Below are 19484 nucleotides of genomic sequence, written 5' to 3'. Positions count from 1 at the left end.
TTAAGCAACGGGTTCCCCACCCCTGGTTTAGGGCACTCACTGGTGTCCAGATGTAACAAACATGGTTAATGTGGTACCCCCCCCCCCCCCAATTGACAGCTTTGGCAATCGGCACCAAGTGGTAGGGGTGCTGAAACAGTTTTTATAATGGGAGTGCTGAGAACCATTGAGCCAAATTATACTGGAAACCACTTCAAACCCCCCACCCCCTTCGTTCCAGCAGCCTCTCTGCCGGTGTAGCGTCTGCTCTTCTTTCACCAGAAACCCAGCGCCCCGCCAGCCGTGCCCCACAGGCTGTGTGAAATCCGGCTGCGCCCCCTCCCGGCTGCTGTCCGCACCGCTCCCCGCACAGGCGGCTGTTCCTACGACTGTGTCCCCTCCCCGTCCCGCCAGACTCGCCAGCTCCCGGCTGTTCTACTACTGCACTCCCTCCCCCGGCTGTTCCCACTGCTACACGGCCCGCTCACCCTTATCCTGGCTGTTCCTATGACTGCACTCCCTCCCCCGGCTGTTTCCACTGCTACACGGCCCGCTAGCCCGAACTCTCCCAGCTGTTCCTACGACTACTCAGTCGCCCGGCTGTTTTTGCAAGTGCCTCCTCCCCCTTCCTGCTTTTCGCGCTCCGACCGCAATTCTCGCGAGACTGCTCGTGGCGCTCGGGAGAAATTTGAACTCGGTAACGGCAGCAGCGCGGGAGCTGTGGCCGGGGCGCGAGGCCCGGAGCGGGGCTGACACCGACCGACGCGATAGATCAGCGCTTCCCAGCGCGGGGCCCGGCAGGTGAGAGGCGCCCGCTCCCCCGGGCGGGGGCGGCGTGGGCGGGCGTTATCGCCTGAAGAACGCCCTGGTGGCCCCCGAATCCCGCGTCCTGGTCCGACCACGCGAGTCCCCGGGGTCTCGCAGCTGCCGCCCCCCCCTTCCTTCCGCACGGGCGGGGCGGGGCAGGCTCCTGCATCCAGCACAGCCGCTCCCGCCCCGTGGGCATGCGTGGGGAGGGTCAGTCGAAACGACTTGGCGAACTCGACAGACATTTGCAAAGGCGTTGGGGGAATTCCCCCTTAAACTCCTTGCTGCAAACAGTCCCCCAGCTCTGCCGCTTGGCCCGAGTGGTCCGTGGGCATGAGCAGGGCTGCGCGGGTCTTCTGGGCCCTGCAGCGGCCCCGTAGTGTTCCCTGGGAAATGACGCGCTCGTATCTCCCCAGCAATGGGAGCGGAGAAGAAGCTGCTGCAAATCAAAGATGCGTTCGAGATGGCTCAGAAACCTCATCAGAACCATGCAAAGCTAGTGGCAGCTTTGAAGCGTACCTACAATCAGGTGAATATCCTCCTAGGGATTGTCCACACGAGGAACAGAGGTGGAGGGAACACACTTTAAAATGCTGATTGAACTAAGGGCCATCGCCAACCTCCACACCTTCCATTGTAAGTGCAGCTTGTGCTGCTTCTGTGTGGCCTAGTGGGTATAGCACTGGACTCAGGAGACCTGGGGTCTAGTCCCAGCTCTGCCACTGGCCTGCTGGGTGATCCTGGGCAAGTCACGTCCCTGCCCTGTGCCTCGGTTTCCTCATCTGTAAAATGGGGATAATACTGACTCCCTTTATAAAACATTTTGAGCTATGTGGATGAAAAACAAACTAGGTATTATTATTATTTTTGACCTTGCTTTCTCTAACATGCATAGCAGCATGTACATTAAAAAAAACCTAGAAACAAAGCTCTATCAAAAAACAGTGCACTACACTGCACACACAATTCTCCCCCAGGGAAGAAGATGAGAGACTATGAACTACATATGACTGATGTTACTCATATTGTCTAATGCACTATTGGAAAGTAGTCAGGCACTGCAGAGATGAAGTGGTATAAGAACCTCTATAGACTGGTGTAGACACACCAAGTTGTAGTTGTAATGTTTTAGCTTCTTGAGCTGAACTTACAGGGGAGCCTAGAGTTCAAACTATGGCATAAATTGTGACAGCTCAATTACTAAGCAGGACATTGTGCTGAAAGCACATTGTGCAGTGGATCTGTGCTTACAGTTTTAGACCTATAAAGACCTAAATTGGAGCTGCCTATCTGAGACACAATCTGTTTTCTGTGATTCTGTCATGGAAAGATTGTTAACATTCTGTGTTTGATATATTTCAGCTGAAGGATAGGATGGTTTTTCATGAGGAGTTTGTTCATTACCTTAAGTATCCTATGATGATCTACAAGCGGGAACCAGCAGTGGAACAAGTGATAAATTTTGCAGCTAAGTTTGTTACTTCGTTTGATCAGCTGGAGAAAGAAGATGGTAATGAGGAAGAAGAAGAAAACTCACTTCTGAGTTATTTGTTTAATTTTCTGCTTGAGGTACCATGACAACATTTCACAAATTATTAATGTGATGGTGAAATTTCCATCTAAGGGAAAATCTTGGCATTGTAATGTATATACCAAGTGAACACTACATAAATCTATGGCTTGGTCTAAACTTTACCAGCATAGCTAGGCTAGGGGAGTAATTTTTTTTATTTTTTATTTTTGCCTGAAGTAGCTATGCCCGTAAAAGCCCTAGTGCAAATGTGCTCATATCCGTATAAAAGTTCTTATACAGTATCATTTATGCCAATTCCCCAAATAGGAATAAACTGTACTGATATAGTATCAGAGGGGTAGCCATGTTAGTCTGGATTTGTAAAAGTGGCAAAGAGTTCTGTGGCACCTTATAGACTAATAGATGTGTTGGAGCATAAGCTTTTGTGGGTGAATACCCACTTTGTCTGATGCATGTAGTGGAAAGCAGTTTCTCCTCCCTTGGTGTTCACACCTCAACTGCTAGAAGAGGGTATCATCTTCCCTGATTGAACTAACCTCGTTTTCCCTAGCCTGATTCTTGCTTGCATATTTATACCTGCCTCTGGAAATTTCTATTACATGCATCTGACGAAGTGGATATTCACCCACGAAAGCTTATGCTCAATACATCTGTTATAGACTGACAGGTCTATAGTTCAGTCAGGGAGGATGAGGCCCTCTTCTAGCAGTTGAGGTGTGAACACCAAAGGAGGAGAAACTGCTTTCCATTACATGCATCCGATGAAGTGGGTATTCACCCATGAAAGCTTATGCTCCAACAAATCTGTTAGCCTATAAGGTGCCACAAGACTCTTTGCCGCTTGTACTGATATAAGCACTGCCATACAGATATATTATGTCTGCACTAGGAGAGTTTTGCTCGTTTAAGTATACCAGTGTAGTTAAATCAGCAAAACTTTCTAATGTAGATCTTGCCTAAATAGGGCATTCATTATTGTACTATTTTATTATTTTTTTAATGAAATTTAAGTGTTCCAATAACAAGAAATCACAAATAGAAGTATGTTTGCTTTTGAAATTGGTAGCTTCAGAAAACTACAAAGCTTGTTTTTTGGGAGGGGGCTGTCTATGTGACTACAATGGCCAATCAAAATTGGTAATACTAAAACAAAATGATTTCTCCCCCCCCCCCCCCCCTTTTCAAAGAACAATCAGGCTCTTCATATTCAGTTTTGGTTTATTGGGGGCTGTGAGGAAGCATATTATAGTTAGTGTTGTATAATACTTATTAGGAAATACTTGTTCTTTTACAGTTTAAGGCCCAAATCCTGCAAAGACTTTGCTTAATTTTACTACCGTGATTTCTGTGGGACTGCTCACAATAGTAAAGTTAAGCATATGTATAAGTCTTTGTAGATATACAGTCTAAGTTGTGATTTATTGGCTCTAGAGTAAAAATGTGTATTTGTTGTGTACCCACAGTATTAAGTAGCTATACATCAATATGTATGTGTGATGTAACAAGGAGGGAAAGTTATACATGATGTATAACTTGTTTGTTATATTGTACTTGTGGTCAAAATCATAACCCTTTGGTCACTGTCTTGATGACTTTTGTTTTTAGTCTCACAGCGCGAACAGCCATGCTGTTAGACTTCGAGTGTGCCAGCTTGTTAATAAGCTTTTGGGAAGTATGCCAGAAAATGCCCAGATTGATGATGATCTCTTTGATAAAATTAATGAAGCCATGCTAATTAGACTGAAGGATAAGATTCCAAATGTGAGAATCCAAGCTGTACTGGCATTGGCTAGACTTCAGGATCCCAGTGATGAGAACTGTCCTGTGGTTAATGGTGTGTTTGTATATCCTTTTTTATAATCTTTTCTTTTAGTAAGCACAGTTGACTTAATCTCTTCTAAAATTTTCTTTGTAAGTATTGACTAAACCTGAAACTGTACAAAAATGTAGCTGTCATTTGTTTATTCATTCTAGCAATGCAATTGTGTGTGGATATGGATATATATATATATAAAGAGGATAGAAATTATTTGAATCTGTCACATTTAAAATTTACTTAACATATTAAACTAGTTAATCTAGTAGCATAAAGGGCCATACAGTAAAACACAAATCAAAATAAAGATGTTAGCTGAATAGACTGCCAACCCAATATTGCACCATCAAATAAAAGGCATTTTAAATGCCGACAAAAGGTTGAGAGAAGTGAGATTTAACAGATAAAGTAATGCAAAGTAAAAAATCAGAATAAGCCTGCCAAAACAAGTGGGCTTTCTGTTGTGCCTGAAGTCAGCTGGTGAAGATTGCAGTTCTTGGTTTATAGGGGAATGTTCCACAATCAAAGACCCTGAACTGAAAGTTCTGCTTGAGGCTTGGTCTTGAGGGAAGCTGAGGCCTGGGACCCTTAACTGATACAAAAGGTCATTGCTTGTTATAGTTAGGGCTTAGAGTGTTCCATAAAGTGCCTATAGCATAAGGGTTATACAGAGAGAATTTTTAATTGATTTGAACTATTTCTCATGTTGTGTTTGCAGGCATCTCGAAGATGGGTTTTATCTTAAGAAATGCAATGCTAATGACTGATATTTTCTTTTCAGTTTACAACGCTTTGCTTGAAAATGATTCAAGTTCAGAAGTGAGACGTGCAGTGTTGTCATGTATTGCCCCATCAGCTAAGACTTTGCCAAAAATTGTAGGCCGCACTATGGATGTAAAAGAGGCTGTCAGGAAACTGGCATATGAGGTAAACCGGTCTCTTAATTTCAGTTCCAAGGCTTTAAGAGACTTGGTATATGTTTTTATAAAGCTTATAAGGTATTTCCAATAAGAAAAGTAGCTAAAATGGGTAGTGTGTTCAGTTACCAGAAAAGTCACTGCATAAGAGAGTGATACCTTAAAGGAATCTTTCAAGTAGCATCTCCTGAACCTTTAGAAGTAGTAGTAATTTTTTTTCATTCATGATATAACCTTCATGGAGCTCCATTGTAAAAGTGGTGTATGGTAGAGTACGTGGGCTTGCCAGCTCTTCAGGAACAGAAAGCATAAATAGTCCATGCCCTTACTACCTATTAGTCTCTCTCTACCCATCCACATTTGTGGCTGTGAATCAAACTTTAGATCTGTATATATAGCTATTGTTTCCTAAAACCTGGCTATTGGTGTTGGAGTGGTACTTGTTTGGAGTGTGCTTTTTGTACTATTGTAATACGAATGACTAGTAATAGTATTGTGGTGGCACTCACATGTGCTAGGTGCTGTTTAAAACACAAAAGAGAAAACGCTTCCTGCCTCAAAGAGCTTACAGTCTGAAGGAAAAGAAACCACCACATGCAAGCAAAATATCTGGGATGATTAACAAATGTTAATTATATCTTAAATAGTTTGTCTGATAGAGTCCCTCAACAATCTAACTTGTTTTGGGGCTGAATCCTCATATTGGTGGACTTGGAAGAAAAAAAATTGGGTTTAAGTAATGTAGCAGTCTTGTTTCTATCATTACAGACACGTTTGGCTTCTCTGTTTAGTGCTTTAAAGGGAAAGTCACTCTTATTCAGAGTGTTACTTGTGAATCTTTTCCCTTAAGCCAGGAAGGAAAGAAGACTTAAACTCCAATTCTGCACTGAGAGCTAAGCAGAGCTGTGCTGAGGAAAAATGAAGTGGGGGGGGGGGGAGGAAGAGGTGAAGGGGCGGTCTGGTTGCTCAGTTATGTTAAGGATCATAGATATCAGTGCCTTATTAGTGTGTCTAGGATTATGGCAAGAGGGCTGATTTATAGTTGCTGCGGAAACAATAAATGAATTTTTTAGCTTTGTGTGTTTAAATTCTTAAATATTCTATTAGGGTTTTTCGCATTCAGAACCATAAAGAGAGCTTGAGGTGTTGAATTTCAAGTTGCTAGGTGTAATTTATAGACATGCTTTTGATAGTCAAATATCAATGTCTACTTAATTTTTTTTTTAAGGTTTTGTCAGAAAAAGTTCACATGAGAGCTTTGTCCATAGCTCAGAGAGTAAAACTACTGCAGCAAGGACTTAATGACAGATCTGGTGAGAGAACTATTTGAATTTCTGAGTGTGTTTTGGCTTATAGGGTATCCATTCCATTAAATGTTTATTTTTCAGGTATTTAAAAAAATACGCTAAAAGAAAATGCGGAAGATATAGTATAAAAGTAATATGAAGGCAGAACACTACAGGCTGTAGGTGCATAATAGAGTTCAGTTAGGTCATAGAGGATTTCAGGGAGTCATACAATGTCACAATTTTTTTTTTTATATGTGTAAAATGTGAACAGTTTAATGCAAAGTTTTGTATTGTGATTTTTACTAAGTTTTCTTAGGGTTGCCAGGTGTCCGGTTTTCGACTGGAATGCCTGGTTGAAAAAGGACTCTGGTGGCTCCGGTCAGCACTGCTGACAGGACTGTTAAAAGTCCAGTTGCACGCAGGCAGGCTTCCTACCCAGCTCCATGCAGTTCCTGGAAGCGGCGACATGTCCCTCTGGCTCCTAGGCGCTGGGGCAGCCAGGGAAGCACCACTTGCTGCCCTCTCCTGGAGCGCCGGCTCTGTAGCTCCCATGGGCCAGGGAACACCTGGCTGCCCCTGTGCCTAAGAGCCAGAGGGACATGTCGCCGCTTCCAGGAGCCACCTGAGGTGAGCGCCGCCCAGAGCCCACACCCCCTCTTATGCCCCAACACCCTGCCCAGCCCTCTCCCGCACCCAAACTCCCTCTTGCCCCAGCCTGGAGCCCCCTCATGCACTCTGAACCCCTTGGCCCCAGCCTAGAGCCAATTCCTTCATCCTCAGCCTCACCCCCTCCCAACCCCCAGGCCCAGCCCAGAGCCCCCTCCCATACCCCAACCCCCTCATCCCGGCCTTACCGCAGAGACCGCATCCCCAGCCCAGAGACCATGCCCCCTCCCACACTCTGAACCCCTTGGCCCCGGCACAGAGCCCCCTCCTGCACCCTAAACCCCTCATCCCTGGGCCCACCCCAGAGTCCGCACCCCCAGCCAGAGCTCGCACCCCAAACTCCTCCCCCAGTCCTGTGAAAATGAGTGAATGAGCGAGGGCAGGGGGAGAGCGAGTGACGGAGGAAGGGGGATGGAGTGAGCAGGTGGTGGGGCCTCTGAAAAGGGGCGGGACAGGGCAAGGGTGGTTTTCTTTTTCTTTTCTTTTCTTTTCTTTTTTTTTTTTTTTTTTTTTTTTTTTTTGCAAATAGAAAGTTGGAAACCCTAGTTTATCTAGATATACTGAGCAGAGTAAACTCAGTCCATAACTTTACCAAACATTACACTCTAGATATGGTCATTAGATCTGATGCTAAATTCAGAAGAGCAGTTCTGCAATCCTTGTTTATCTAGCTGTAGCTAGGACTTCTCAGACCTTCCTATTAATTTGGGAAATGCTAGCTATGTACCACAAGTAGGTCTGTGTGGACACAGATTTAAAAAATGTTACTTTATGGTAATTGTGTTTCTTCAAGCTGTTTTATCCATGTCTCATGAGTGTCTGTCTGTCCCCACTCCTTTGGAGTTCATTTCTTTTGATATTTGGAATGTATGAGGGAACCGAGAGGTTGGGGCTGCTCTGCTGTATGTGGTCTCATAGGGGGAGAAGAAGCACAGAAACATGCAAAACACAAGCATGGCCAGCAGAACGCTGTTAGTTAAGAGATTGTAATCTCACACGCATGCTGTTTGTGCACACCACAAGTGGGATCCACACAGACAAAACATCTAGAAGGACTACAATTCTCATAATAAGAACATAAGAATTGCCATACTGGGTCAGACCCAGGATCCGTCTAGCGCAGTATCCTGTCTTCTGACAATGGCTGGCCCAGATGCTTCAGAGGGAATGAACAGAACAGGGCAGTCAAAGATTTAGGGACACCCAGACCATGGGGTAACATGACCATCTTGACTAATAGCCATTGGTGGCTCTGTCCACCATTCCTTACAGTAATGTAAGTAGCTGCTCTTTTTCTACAGTAGTACTACATCAGTTTTTGTTTCCTTATGGTCTTCATGTATGCATTAGTTTCTAAGAACCCCAGAGTACCAAAAGTATATGGGGAATGTACTTAATCCTGTGAATATAGATTCAATTCTTCTATGAACAGATGCTGTTAAGGAGGTGGTGCAGAAGAAACTTCTTCAAGCCTGGTTACGGTTGACTGAGGGGGATGTCTTAGAATTGCTTCATCGGTTGGATGTAGAAAACTGCCCCAAAGTGGCTGTCTCAGTGCTTAATGCCATGTTTTCGTTATCTCCACTTAATGACTTAGTTCAAAATTGCAAAAACCTTGATAACAGGTATGTAAATCAGCTTTGTGTATCTAAAAGATAAACATATTTCAACTTTCAGCATGGGATATCAGTTTATTGGGGTCTCTTTAATGGGAAAGGAGAAACTGTTCTATGTGCTGGGAAATGAAGTCCGTGAACATCATAGTGATTATTACGCATTTGACCATCTTTAATGTCTGTCTTCTCTTTTTTTTCCTTGTGAACTTGGCCCTTTTAAATAACAAAGTTTTTAAAACATTTGAGCCAAATCAGCTGGGAGAATTTTTTAAATAGAAAAATTTCAGTGATAATTAGAAAGTGTTTAAGAACATGCTGCTAGGTGCCTGAAAAGCCACAATCCCACTACTGAGAGAGAAGGCTACACTGGTTAACAAAACAGCCTGGCTTACAGGGGAAGTTCAAGCAGAAACACAAAATAATATACAGCAAAAGGAAAAAAGGGGAAGTTGATAGCAATGAATGTATAGTAGAAACTAGAAATTGTAGAAAATTGATAAGGGAAGCAAAAAGTTACAAGGATAACTCTATAGCCAGCAGAGTTCAGGACCATAAGGAGTTTTTTTTTTTTTTTTAAATATTGGAAACAAAAGGAACCTTAACAGTGGTAATTGTCCTTATTCAGTGGAAGTGGCAGAATTGTCAATAGTGCAGAAGAGCTGGAAGGGTTTAATAAATTGTTTTGAATTTGGGGAGAAAAACAGATGATGTCATGTTCAATGAGGATGAAATACTTTAATATCCTCCTAAGCTACTATTGGAATGAAACAGCAGCAACTAAAGTTAGATGTTGCTAAATCAGCAGCTCTGGATAACTTGCATCCAAGAATTTTAAAAGAGCTGGCTGAGAAGTTCTCTGGATTGCTAATACAGGGGGTCCCCTGTATATATCGGGATTGCATTATTGAAAAGGGCAGCGGATACCGAAACGATGTATACCGGGGAATAATGGAATAAAGGGGGGATGCATTTGCAATGTCACCACGCTCGCCTATGACTCTGCTCTTTTCGTCTAAACTGTACCTTTTTACAATGACAGGTTATACAGTACACATTTTACGCATAAAACATTGAATAAAATAATATAGAACCCTACTAACACCGTTCAAACACATAGAACATTTTAATAAAGTAATACATTATAAAGGTGTCAGTTATGCTAAACATAGGTAGAAGTGGCTGGCTTTTCCGTGGCTGGCTTTTTGGTTGCAGAAGTCTTTAAAAAGGATTTTATCGACATCTGCTCTCCTGCATGAATCTTTGAATGATAAAAAGAAAAGGAGTACTTGTGGCACCTTAGAGACTAACCAATTTATTTGAGCATAAGTTTTCGTGAGCTATAGCTCACTTCATCGGATGCATTCAGTGGAAAATACAGTGAGGAGATTTATGTACACAGAACATGAAAAAATCGGTGTTATCATACACACTGTAAGGAGACTGATCACTTAAGATGAGCTATTACCGGCAGGAGAGTGGGGGGGAGAAAACCTTTTGTAGTGATGATCAAGGTGGGCCATTTCCAGCAGTTAACAGGAATGTCTGAGGAGTGGGAGTGGGGGGGGGGGGGGGGGAATAAACATGGGGAAATAGTTTTACTTTGTGTAATGACACATCCACTCCCTAAGTTAATTATATCCAGTTTGCAAATTAATTCCAATTTAGCAGTCTCTCGTTGGAGTCTGTTTTTGAAGTCTTTTTGTTCTAATATTGCGACCTTTAGGTCTGAAATCGAGTGACCAGAGAGATTGAAGTGTTCTCCAACTGGTTTATGAATGTTATAATTCTTGACATCTGATTTGTGTCCATTTATTCTTTTAGAATCATAGAATCATAGAATATCAGGGTTGGAAGGGACCCCAGAAGGTCATCTAGTCCAACCCCCTGCTCGAAGCAGGACCAATTCCCAGTTAAATCATCCCAGCCAGGGCTTTGTCAAGCCTGACCTTAAAAACCTCTAAGGAAGGAGATTCTACCACCTCCCGAGGTAACGCATTCCAGTGTTTCACCACCCTCTTAGTGAAAAAGTTTTTCCTAATATCCAATCTAAACCTCCCCCATTGCAACTTGAGACCATTACTCCTCGTTCTGTCATCTGCTACCATTGAGAACAGTCTAGAGCCATCCTCTTTGGAACCCCCTTTCAGGTAGTTGAAAGCAGCTATCAAATCCCCCCTCATTCTTCTCTTCCGCAGACTAAACAATCCCAGCTCCCTCAGCCTCTCTTCATAAGTCATGTGCTCTAGACCCCTAATCATTTTTGTTGCCCTTCGCTGGACTCTCTCCAATTTATCCACATCCTTCTTGTAGTGTGGGGCCCAAAACTGGACACAGTACTCCAGATGAGGCCTCACCAGTGTCGAATAGAGGGGAACGATCACATCCCTCGATCTGCTCGCTATGCCCCTACTTATACATCCCAAAATGCCATTGGCCTTCTTGGCAACAAGGGCACACTGTTGACTCATATCCAGCTTCTTGTCCACTGTCACCCCTAGGTCCTTTTCCGCAGAACTGCTGCCTAGCCATTCGGTCCCTAGTCTGTAGCAGTGCATTGGATTCTTCCATCCTAAGTGCAGGACCCTGCACTTATCCTTATTGAACCTCATCAGATTTCTTTTGGCCCAATCCTCCAATTTGTCTAGGTCCTTCTGTATCCTATCCCTCCCCTCCAGCGTATCTACCACTCCTCCCAGTTTAGTATCATCCGCAAATTTGCTGAGAGAGCAATCCACACCATCCTCCAGATCATTTATGAAGATATTGAACAAAACGGGCCCCAGGACCGACCCCTGGGGCACTCCACTTGACACCGGCTGCCAACTAGACATGGAGCCATTGATCACTACCCGTTGAGCCCGACAATCTAGCCAGCTTTCTACCCACCTTATAGTGCATTCATCTAGCCCATACTTCCTTAACTTGCTGACAAGAATACTGTGGGAGACCGTGTCAAAAGCTTTGCTAAAGTCAAGAAACAATACATCCACTGCTTTCCCTTCATCCACAGAACCAGTAATCTCATCATAAAAGGCGATTAGATTAGTCAGGCATGACCTTCCCTTGGTGAATCCATGCTGACTGTTCCTGATCACTTTCCTCTCATGTAAGTGCTTCAGGATTGATTCTTTGAGGACCTGCTCCATGATTTTTCCAGGGACTGAGGTGAGGCTGACTGGCCTGTAGTTCCCAGGATCCTCCTTCTTCCCTTTTTTAAAGATTGGCACTACATTAGCCTTTTTCCAGTCATCCGGGACTTCCCCCGTTCGCCACGAGTTTTCAAAGATAATGGCCAAGGGCTCTGCAATCACAGCCGCCAATTCCTTCAGCACTCTCGGATGTAACTCGTCCGGCCCCATGGACTTGTGCACGTCCAGCTTTTCTAAATAGTCCCTAACCACCTCTCTCTCCACAGAGGGCTGGCCATCTTTTCCCCATTCTGTGATGCCCAGCGCAGCAGTCTGGGAGCTGACCTTGTTAGTGAAAACAGAGGCAAAAAAAGCATTGAGTACATTAGCTTTTTCCACATCCTCTGTCACTAGGTTGCCTCCCTCATTCAGTAAGGGGCCCACACTTTCCTTGGCTTTCTTCTTGTTGCCAACATACCTGAAGAAACCCTTCTTGTTACTCTTGACATCTCTTGCTAGCTGCAGCTCCAGGTGCGATTTGGCCCTCCTGATATCTTTCCTACATGCCCGAGCAATATTTTTATACTCTTCCCTGGTCATATGTCCAACCTTCCACTTCTTGTAAGCTTCTTTTTTATGTTTAAGATCCGCTAGGATTTCACCATTAAGCCAAGCTTACGTAGAGACTGTCCAGTTTGACCAATGTACATGGCAGAGGGGCATTGCTGGCACATGATGGCATATATCACATTGGTAGATGTGCAGGTGAACGAGCCTCTGATAGTGTGGCTGATGTGATTAGGCCCTATGATGGTGTCCCCTGAATAGATATGTGGACACAGTTAGCAACAGGCTTTGTTGCAAGGATAGGTTCCTGGGTTAGTGGTTCTGTTGTGTGGTATGTGGTTGCTGGTGAGTATTTGCTTCAAGTTGGGGGGCTGTCTGTAGGCAAGGACTGGCCTGTCTCCCAAGATTTGTGAGAGTGATGGGTTGTCCTTCAGGATAGGTTGTAGATCCTTGATGATGCGTTGGAGAGGTTTTAGTTGGGAGCTGAAGGTGATGGCTAGTGGCGTTCTGTTATTATCTTTGTTGGGCCTGTCCTGTAGAAGGTGACTTCTGGGTACTCTTCTGGCTCTATCAATTTGTTTCTTCACTTCAGCAGGTGGGTATTGTAGTTGTAAGAATGCTTGATGGAGATCTTATAGGTGTTTGTCTCTGTCTGAGGGGTTGGAGCAAATGCGGTTGTATCGTAGAGCTTGGCTGTAGACGATGGATCGTGTGGTGTGGTCTGGATGAAAGCTGGAGGCATGTAGGTAGGAATAGCAGTCAGTAGGTTTCCGGTATAGAGTGGTGTTTATGTAGCCATCGTTTATTAGCACCGTAGTGTCCAGGAAGTGGATCTCTTGTGTGGACTGGTCCAGGCTGAGGTTGATGGTGGGATGGAAATTGTTGGAATCATGGTGGAATTCCTCAAGGGCTTCTTTTCCATGGGTCCAGATGATGAAGATGTCATCAGTGTTGCGCAAGTAGAGTAGGGGCATTAGGGGACGAGAGCTGAGGAAGCGTTGTTCTAAGTCAGCCATAAAAATGTTGGCATACTGTGGGGCCATGCGGGTACCCGTAGCAGTGCCGCTGATTTGAAGGTATACATTGTCCCCAAATGTGAAATAGTTATGGGTGAGGACAAAGTCACAAAGTTCAGCCACCAGGTTTGCCATGACATTATTGGGGATACTGTTCCTGAGAGCTTGTAGTCCATCTTTGTGTGGAATGTTGGTGTAGAGGGCTTCTCCATCCATAGTGGCCAGGATGGTGTTTTCAGGAAGATCACCAATGGATTGTCGTTTCCTCAGGAAGTCAGTGGTGTCTCGAAGGTAGCTGGGAGTGCTGGTAGCGTCGGGCCAGAGGAGGGAGTCTACATAGCCAGACAATCCTGCTGTCAGGGTGCCAATGCCTGAGATGATGGGGTGTCCAGGATTTCCAGGTTTATGGATCTTGAGTAGCAGACAGAGTGCCCCAGGTCGGGGTTCCAGGAGTGTGTCTGTGCAGACTTGTTCTTGTGCTTTTTCAGGGATTTTCTTGAGCAGATGCTGTAGTTTCTTTTGGTAACCCTCAGTGGAATCAGAGGGTAATGGCTTGTAGAAAGTGGTGTTGGAGAGCTGTCTAGCAGCCTCTTGTTCATATTCCGACCTATTCATGATGACGACAGCACCTCCTTTGTCAGCCTTTTTGATTATGATGTCAGAGTTGTTTCTGAGGTTGTGGATGGCATTGTGTTCCTCACGGCTGAGGTTATGGGGCAAGTGATGCTGCTTTTCCACTATTTCAGCCCGTGCACGTCAGCGGAAGCACTCTATGTAGAAGTCCAGTGTGTTGTTTCGACCTTCAGGAGGAGTCCACCTAGAATCCTTCTTTTTGTATTGTTGGTAGGAAGGTCTCTGTGGATTAGTATGATGATCAGAGGTGTGTTGGAAATATTCCTTGAGACGGAGATGTCGAAAATAGGATTCTAGGTCACCACAGAACTGTATCATGTTCGTGGGAGTGGAGGGACAGAAGGAGAGGCCCCTAGATAGGACAGATTCTTCTGCTGGGCTAAGAGTATCCTTTTGGTACGATGTCCATCTGTTTGCATTTGGAAAGGAAGATGATGTCTGTCTGTATCTGTACGAGTTTTTTCATGAAGTTGATAGATTTCCACTCCATACGGCTAAATGCAGTGCCTTGCATAATGACGACAGGTTTCAGAGTAGCAGCCATGTTAGTCTGTATTCACAAAAAGAAAAGGAGTACCTTAGAGACTAAGGCACCTTAGAGACTAACCAATTTATTTGAGCATAAGCTTTCGTGAGCTACAGCTCACTTCATCGGATGCATTCAGTGGAAAATACAGTGGGGAGATTTATATACACACAGAACATGAAAAAATGGGTGTTATCATACACACTGTAAGGAGAGTGATCACTTAAGATGAGCTATTACCGGCAGGAGAGCAGGGGGGGAGAAAATCTTTTGTAGTGATAATCAAGGTGGGCCATTTCCAGCAGTTAACAAGAACATCTGAGGTACAGTGGTATGTCCAGGAAAACCCAGATGTATGGTAATCCTAGATAAGATAATACCTTTTATTGGACCAACTTCTGTTGGTGAGAGAGACGAGCTTTCAAGCTTATACAGAGCTCTTCTTCAAGACTGGGAAACATAATGAGACGGTCACAGCTAAATGCAACGTGGAACCTCAAAATGTAATTGTAAACAGAATCATCACTGAGCTGGTGTCTATAATGGGCTACTGCGGGGGTTAGTTCTTGTCCCGATGCTATTTAATATTTCTATCAATAACCTGGAAGAAAACAAGATAATCACTGCTTATATTTGCAGATGATATAAAAAGGGGGAGTGGTAAATAATGAAGAGGACAAGTCACTGATACTGTGTGAGCTGGATTGATTGGTTTGGTGGCTGCAAGCAGATCATCTAGGAATAAAGACTGTAGGCCATACTTACAAGATGTGGGGGGACTCTGTCCTGGACAGCAGTGAAACTGAAAAAGACTTAGCAGTTATGTTGTTTAATCAGCTAAATGTGAAGTCCCGGTGCGATGCTGTGGCTAAAAGGGCCATTGTGGTCCTTGACCCTATAAACGGGACTGTAGAGTTTGAGTAGGGAAGTTATATGTGTAGGACCCATGTATCTTGAAAGATGCATTATTGTGAATGAGGGATGTTGATCATCATAGCAGTGGAGCAGCTTTTGCATCTGTTCTAACAGGGTCTGGTGCTGCTTTGAGTTGGTATGTCCTGGTCTGTGGGGAGCTTGCTTCTGATGATGAGGTTGAGGGGTTGTTTGAAGGCTAGAAGGTGGGGTTCAGGAAAGAAGTCTGCATCCTGAAAGAGAGATTTCTGCTGCAACAGTGATCAACACCCTTCACCACACACCTTTCAAGATCCATGGGTCCTACACATGCATATACAACATGTGGTGTACCTCATCCAGTGCACTAAATGTCCCAATAACTATGTGGGTGAAACCAAACAATCACTACGCTCTTGAATGAACTCAGACAGGGTGTTTTTGTCTTTTATCATTTTCCTGTCACCTGTGGGTGAGCATTTTTCACAAAGTGATTACTCTGTATCTGACCTCTCAGTCCTCATTCTCAAAGGAAACCTACACAACACTTTAAAAAGACAAGCATGGAATCTTAAATCCATAATTTAGTTAGAAATGAAAAATTCTGGACTGAAGGGTGACACTGGATTTATGGCTTATTACAACAATCTATAACCCACTAACACCCCTGCCCTTTGTGCACACCTATGACTGGCGGAGTGTTAATGGGTTGACTTCACCTTGAATGGTCCCTTGAAATGTATGTTAACTACTTAAGCTAAACAATCTCTCATCTTGTATTTAGATGTGACACTGAGTACCTTTCCCAGACCTGAAGAAGAGCTCTGTGTAAGCACAAAAGCTTGTCTCGTTCACCAACAGAAGTTGGTCCAATAAAAGATGATATCTCACCCATCTTCTCTGTCTTTTAGGTTTCTAATATTTTTAACTGATCTCAGCAGGTGTGTGTGTGTGTGTGTGTGTGTGTGTATTTATTTCTCTTTATTTTTAGGAAATTGATTCCAGTGGAAGATCTAACTGCTGAGAGTGCTTTATATTGGAGATCCCTTTGTGAGTATCTAAAATCAAAAGGGGAGGAAGGTGAAGCTTTGATGGAGCAGATTTTGTCAGAACCTGCCACATATGCAGATTATCTGTTGAGGTAATTTTATTTAAAAATGCTTAATTACCACTAATGTAGGAAAAACTGCTGAGAATATTTCTTAGGGGTGGTCTACATGACAGATTTAGGTCAGATTATGTCAGCCTAACTCTGTAAATGTCTATACTAAAACGTATAGTACAGATTACGTCAATTTCATTCTGTAAGTGTCTATACTAAAACGTAGCTGCCTCTGATGTAAGTCACGCACGACATGGACTTAATTCCATCTCCGCAACAGGTTTAGTGCTTAGGTCGATGTACTTAGGGCGACCCATTGTCTACTCCTGGGGGGAATTCTGTGCCACTGCGTGTGTGCATAATTAAGGAGCGCACATAATTTAAATTTTTTGCGCAGAAAAAAGCTGCTGCTGGAATGTTGCTGCAGTTCCACCTTTTTCCCACCAGAGGGTACTGTGCTGCTTGAAGACAGCAGCAGCTCCCAGCCAGCTAGGGAAGAGAGAGAGCCTTTCTTCTTCACTCAGCACCTGCCAGGCCAGGTCAGGAGATGTAGCTATGGGGAGACACAGCGTGAGGCTGCTGGGGGGTTAGACGGGCTCATGAGGGTTAGTGGAGAAGGACAGATTGGGGCAGGGGCTGAATGGGAGTGGAGCTGCAGGACCACATGGGCAGAGGGGGAGGGAGATGCAGAGCTACAGGGGGAAGGGGATGGCTGAGTGGGGGCACAGAGACACATGGGGAGGGGGTGCAAGGACACATGGGGGTGCAGGGGTAGATGTACCTGACTGAATTTGACAGGCTAGGGGTCAGGCAGGATCTGCATGGGGGAAGCTCCCTAACCATCTCTCCCTAGCCCCGAAAAACCCTGTTCCATACTTTACTCACCTATACCCAACAACCCTTCAATTTCACACCCAGGCTCCTTCACAGCAATTACTTCCCTCTCCCTCAACAACTCTGTTACCCCTGAATCCCCCTGCACTGCTTCTGTGGGGTGCAGGAAATACGGTTCTGTATTGTAGTGTAAATGAATTATTACTCGAAGTTGTGTATTAATATGCCCAGTAAAGAATCTATTTGTTAAACATGTTCTGAATCTTTTTTGTTGTCTGTATTGTTACAGACATACTTGCTGAGAGGTATTTTGAAATAAATGACCAAAAATAATTGAAACTGGTGTGATGATATTGTATTATGTTGGCAAATAAAATATGCAGTATTTTACAGAATTTGGAAATGTTGTGCGCAGAATTTTTATTTTTTTGTTGCAGAATTTTTTGGCTCAGAATTCCCCTAGGAGTAAATGTTAGTGTAGACACTGTGTTACTTACATTGCCTGTTGGCTGTCAGTCCTCTGCAGGGCTCACAGCTGGAGCCCTCTCGCCCTGGGACTAACAGCCTGGACTGTCAACCCTACGTGGTGGGAGAGGGCTGTAGCTGGAACTCCATGGGGCTGAGAGGCTCCAGCTGTGAGTTCTGCTGCCAGGGGCTGACAGCCTAAGCTGTCAGCCCCAGGATGGGGGTGGGGCTCCAGCTGTTAGTGCCCCCACAATGCCCCACACAGCTAAGTTGGTGAAAGTGCTCCTGGTGAGGGCATGCACCGCCAACAGAAGGAGCATAAGGTGGACATGAAACACCGATTTAGTTACCGAGGTGGCTGTACGTTGACTTAACTTAAGTCAACTTAATTTTGTAGTGTAGACGTGCCCTTAGCTTTGACTGTTTAAGATTATTGAGGTGCATCCCTTCCCTATGATACCCAATGCATACCGTAAAGAAACTGGCAAATTGGTATGCATATTAGAGGATGGGGATGAAACTATTAATTTACTGTTCTTTTGGAAACATTTTTTCACAAATTGAAGGTCATCAGTTTTATATCTGACCCTGTTTCCTAACTTTTTCATCCTGTAATATATAAACCATTTTGTTACACAGAAGTAGGAAGGAACACTTTTTTGTATTTTGACTTTGCAACAGAGATCCTGCATTTAATGACAACTGTCTTTTGTGTTCAGTTACCTTCAGAACATGCCAGTTCTGAGTGAAGAACAAAGGGAAGATTTTTCCTGTATTGAAAACTTGTTGACAAAAGAATTTATAGGTCAGCAGTTGATTCTTATTATAGGCTGCATGGATACCACTGAAGAGGGAGGAAGGTAAGCTTTGTAAAATTGTATGCATGTACAGGTTTGTTTTACTGACTTCTTGGCTTTTACTATGGAAAACCGCTTGCTTACATCTAGAATGTACTCCTAAAGAAGAAAATGTCAGCCAGTCAAAATATTACAGTTCTGTGCTGATTAGAAAAATGTCCTCACCTTGCTTAACAGGATTGCTTCTGAGTATATTCAGAGTCCTAGCTGCTTACTTCAGTGGAACAATACATTTAAAATACTTCTGTTATTAATGCAGACCTAGTACCACTGTGGGGGAGTGAATTCATTTCTTTTCCGTTCTGACTTGCTCATAATCAAGAGAATTGTTGATTAAGTTCCAAGTAAACAGCCTCTTCATGAACTGTGATGTTAGAAATAAAAAGGCATTGATTCCATTTTAGATTTCAAGCAGATTTTACTATTTTAATTGATTAATTAAAACCATTTTTACCTGCAACTTGAGCAAACTTGACATGGAAGTAATTGAGAGAGAATAAGCTTGAAAACCCACAATGCCACATTTTTCCTTTTTCCAGATATAACTGCACATTAATTAATATTGCAGGTGTGACAGTCTTGTTTTGGTTTACTGCATTGTGCAGGCATTGAAGGAATAAAGTTGTTTTGTACTATCAGACTACTGAAGACATTTTGCTCCTGGGAAGATATGAGTTTTTAATTAAAGAACTGAAATAGAAGTGCTTTTCACTAATTATAAACTCTGAGTGCTACTACTCCTCTCACTTTTATTTAGATAATAGGTCACACTTCATAGAAAATTTGGTGTCGACTAGTGAAAGCAGAAGAAAATAATGCATGTAAATACTGTTCAGCTAAG

The 19484-nt window shown here is 43.7% G+C and overlaps 1 protein-coding gene across 1 annotated transcript in view; it reads left to right on the top strand.

The window, feature by feature from the left end:
• The first annotated feature begins 647 nt into the window (after positions 1 to 647).
• The window catches only part of NCAPG (non-SMC condensin I complex subunit G), a 42165-nt gene continuing 23328 nt past the window's right edge, over positions 648 to 19484 (top strand). Inside the window, exons 1-9 of the mRNA XM_074951626.1 lie at positions 648 to 780; positions 1203 to 1315; positions 2149 to 2355; positions 3926 to 4154; positions 4918 to 5063; positions 6282 to 6366; positions 8441 to 8633; positions 16377 to 16526; positions 18506 to 18646. Of these exons, the coding sequence (XP_074807727.1) occupies positions 1205 to 1315; positions 2149 to 2355; positions 3926 to 4154; positions 4918 to 5063; positions 6282 to 6366; positions 8441 to 8633; positions 16377 to 16526; positions 18506 to 18646 (1262 nt within the window). The 5' untranslated portion in view covers positions 648 to 780; positions 1203 to 1204. The remainder of the gene's footprint in view (positions 781 to 1202; positions 1316 to 2148; positions 2356 to 3925; positions 4155 to 4917; positions 5064 to 6281; positions 6367 to 8440; positions 8634 to 16376; positions 16527 to 18505; positions 18647 to 19484) is intronic.

Source organism: Natator depressus, chromosome 4, assembly GCF_965152275.1.
Source record: "Natator depressus isolate rNatDep1 chromosome 4, rNatDep2.hap1, whole genome shotgun sequence".
In the NCBI taxonomy this organism is placed as follows: domain Eukaryota; kingdom Metazoa; phylum Chordata; order Testudines; family Cheloniidae; genus Natator; species Natator depressus.
This window is presented reverse-complemented; position numbering and strand designations above follow the sequence as displayed.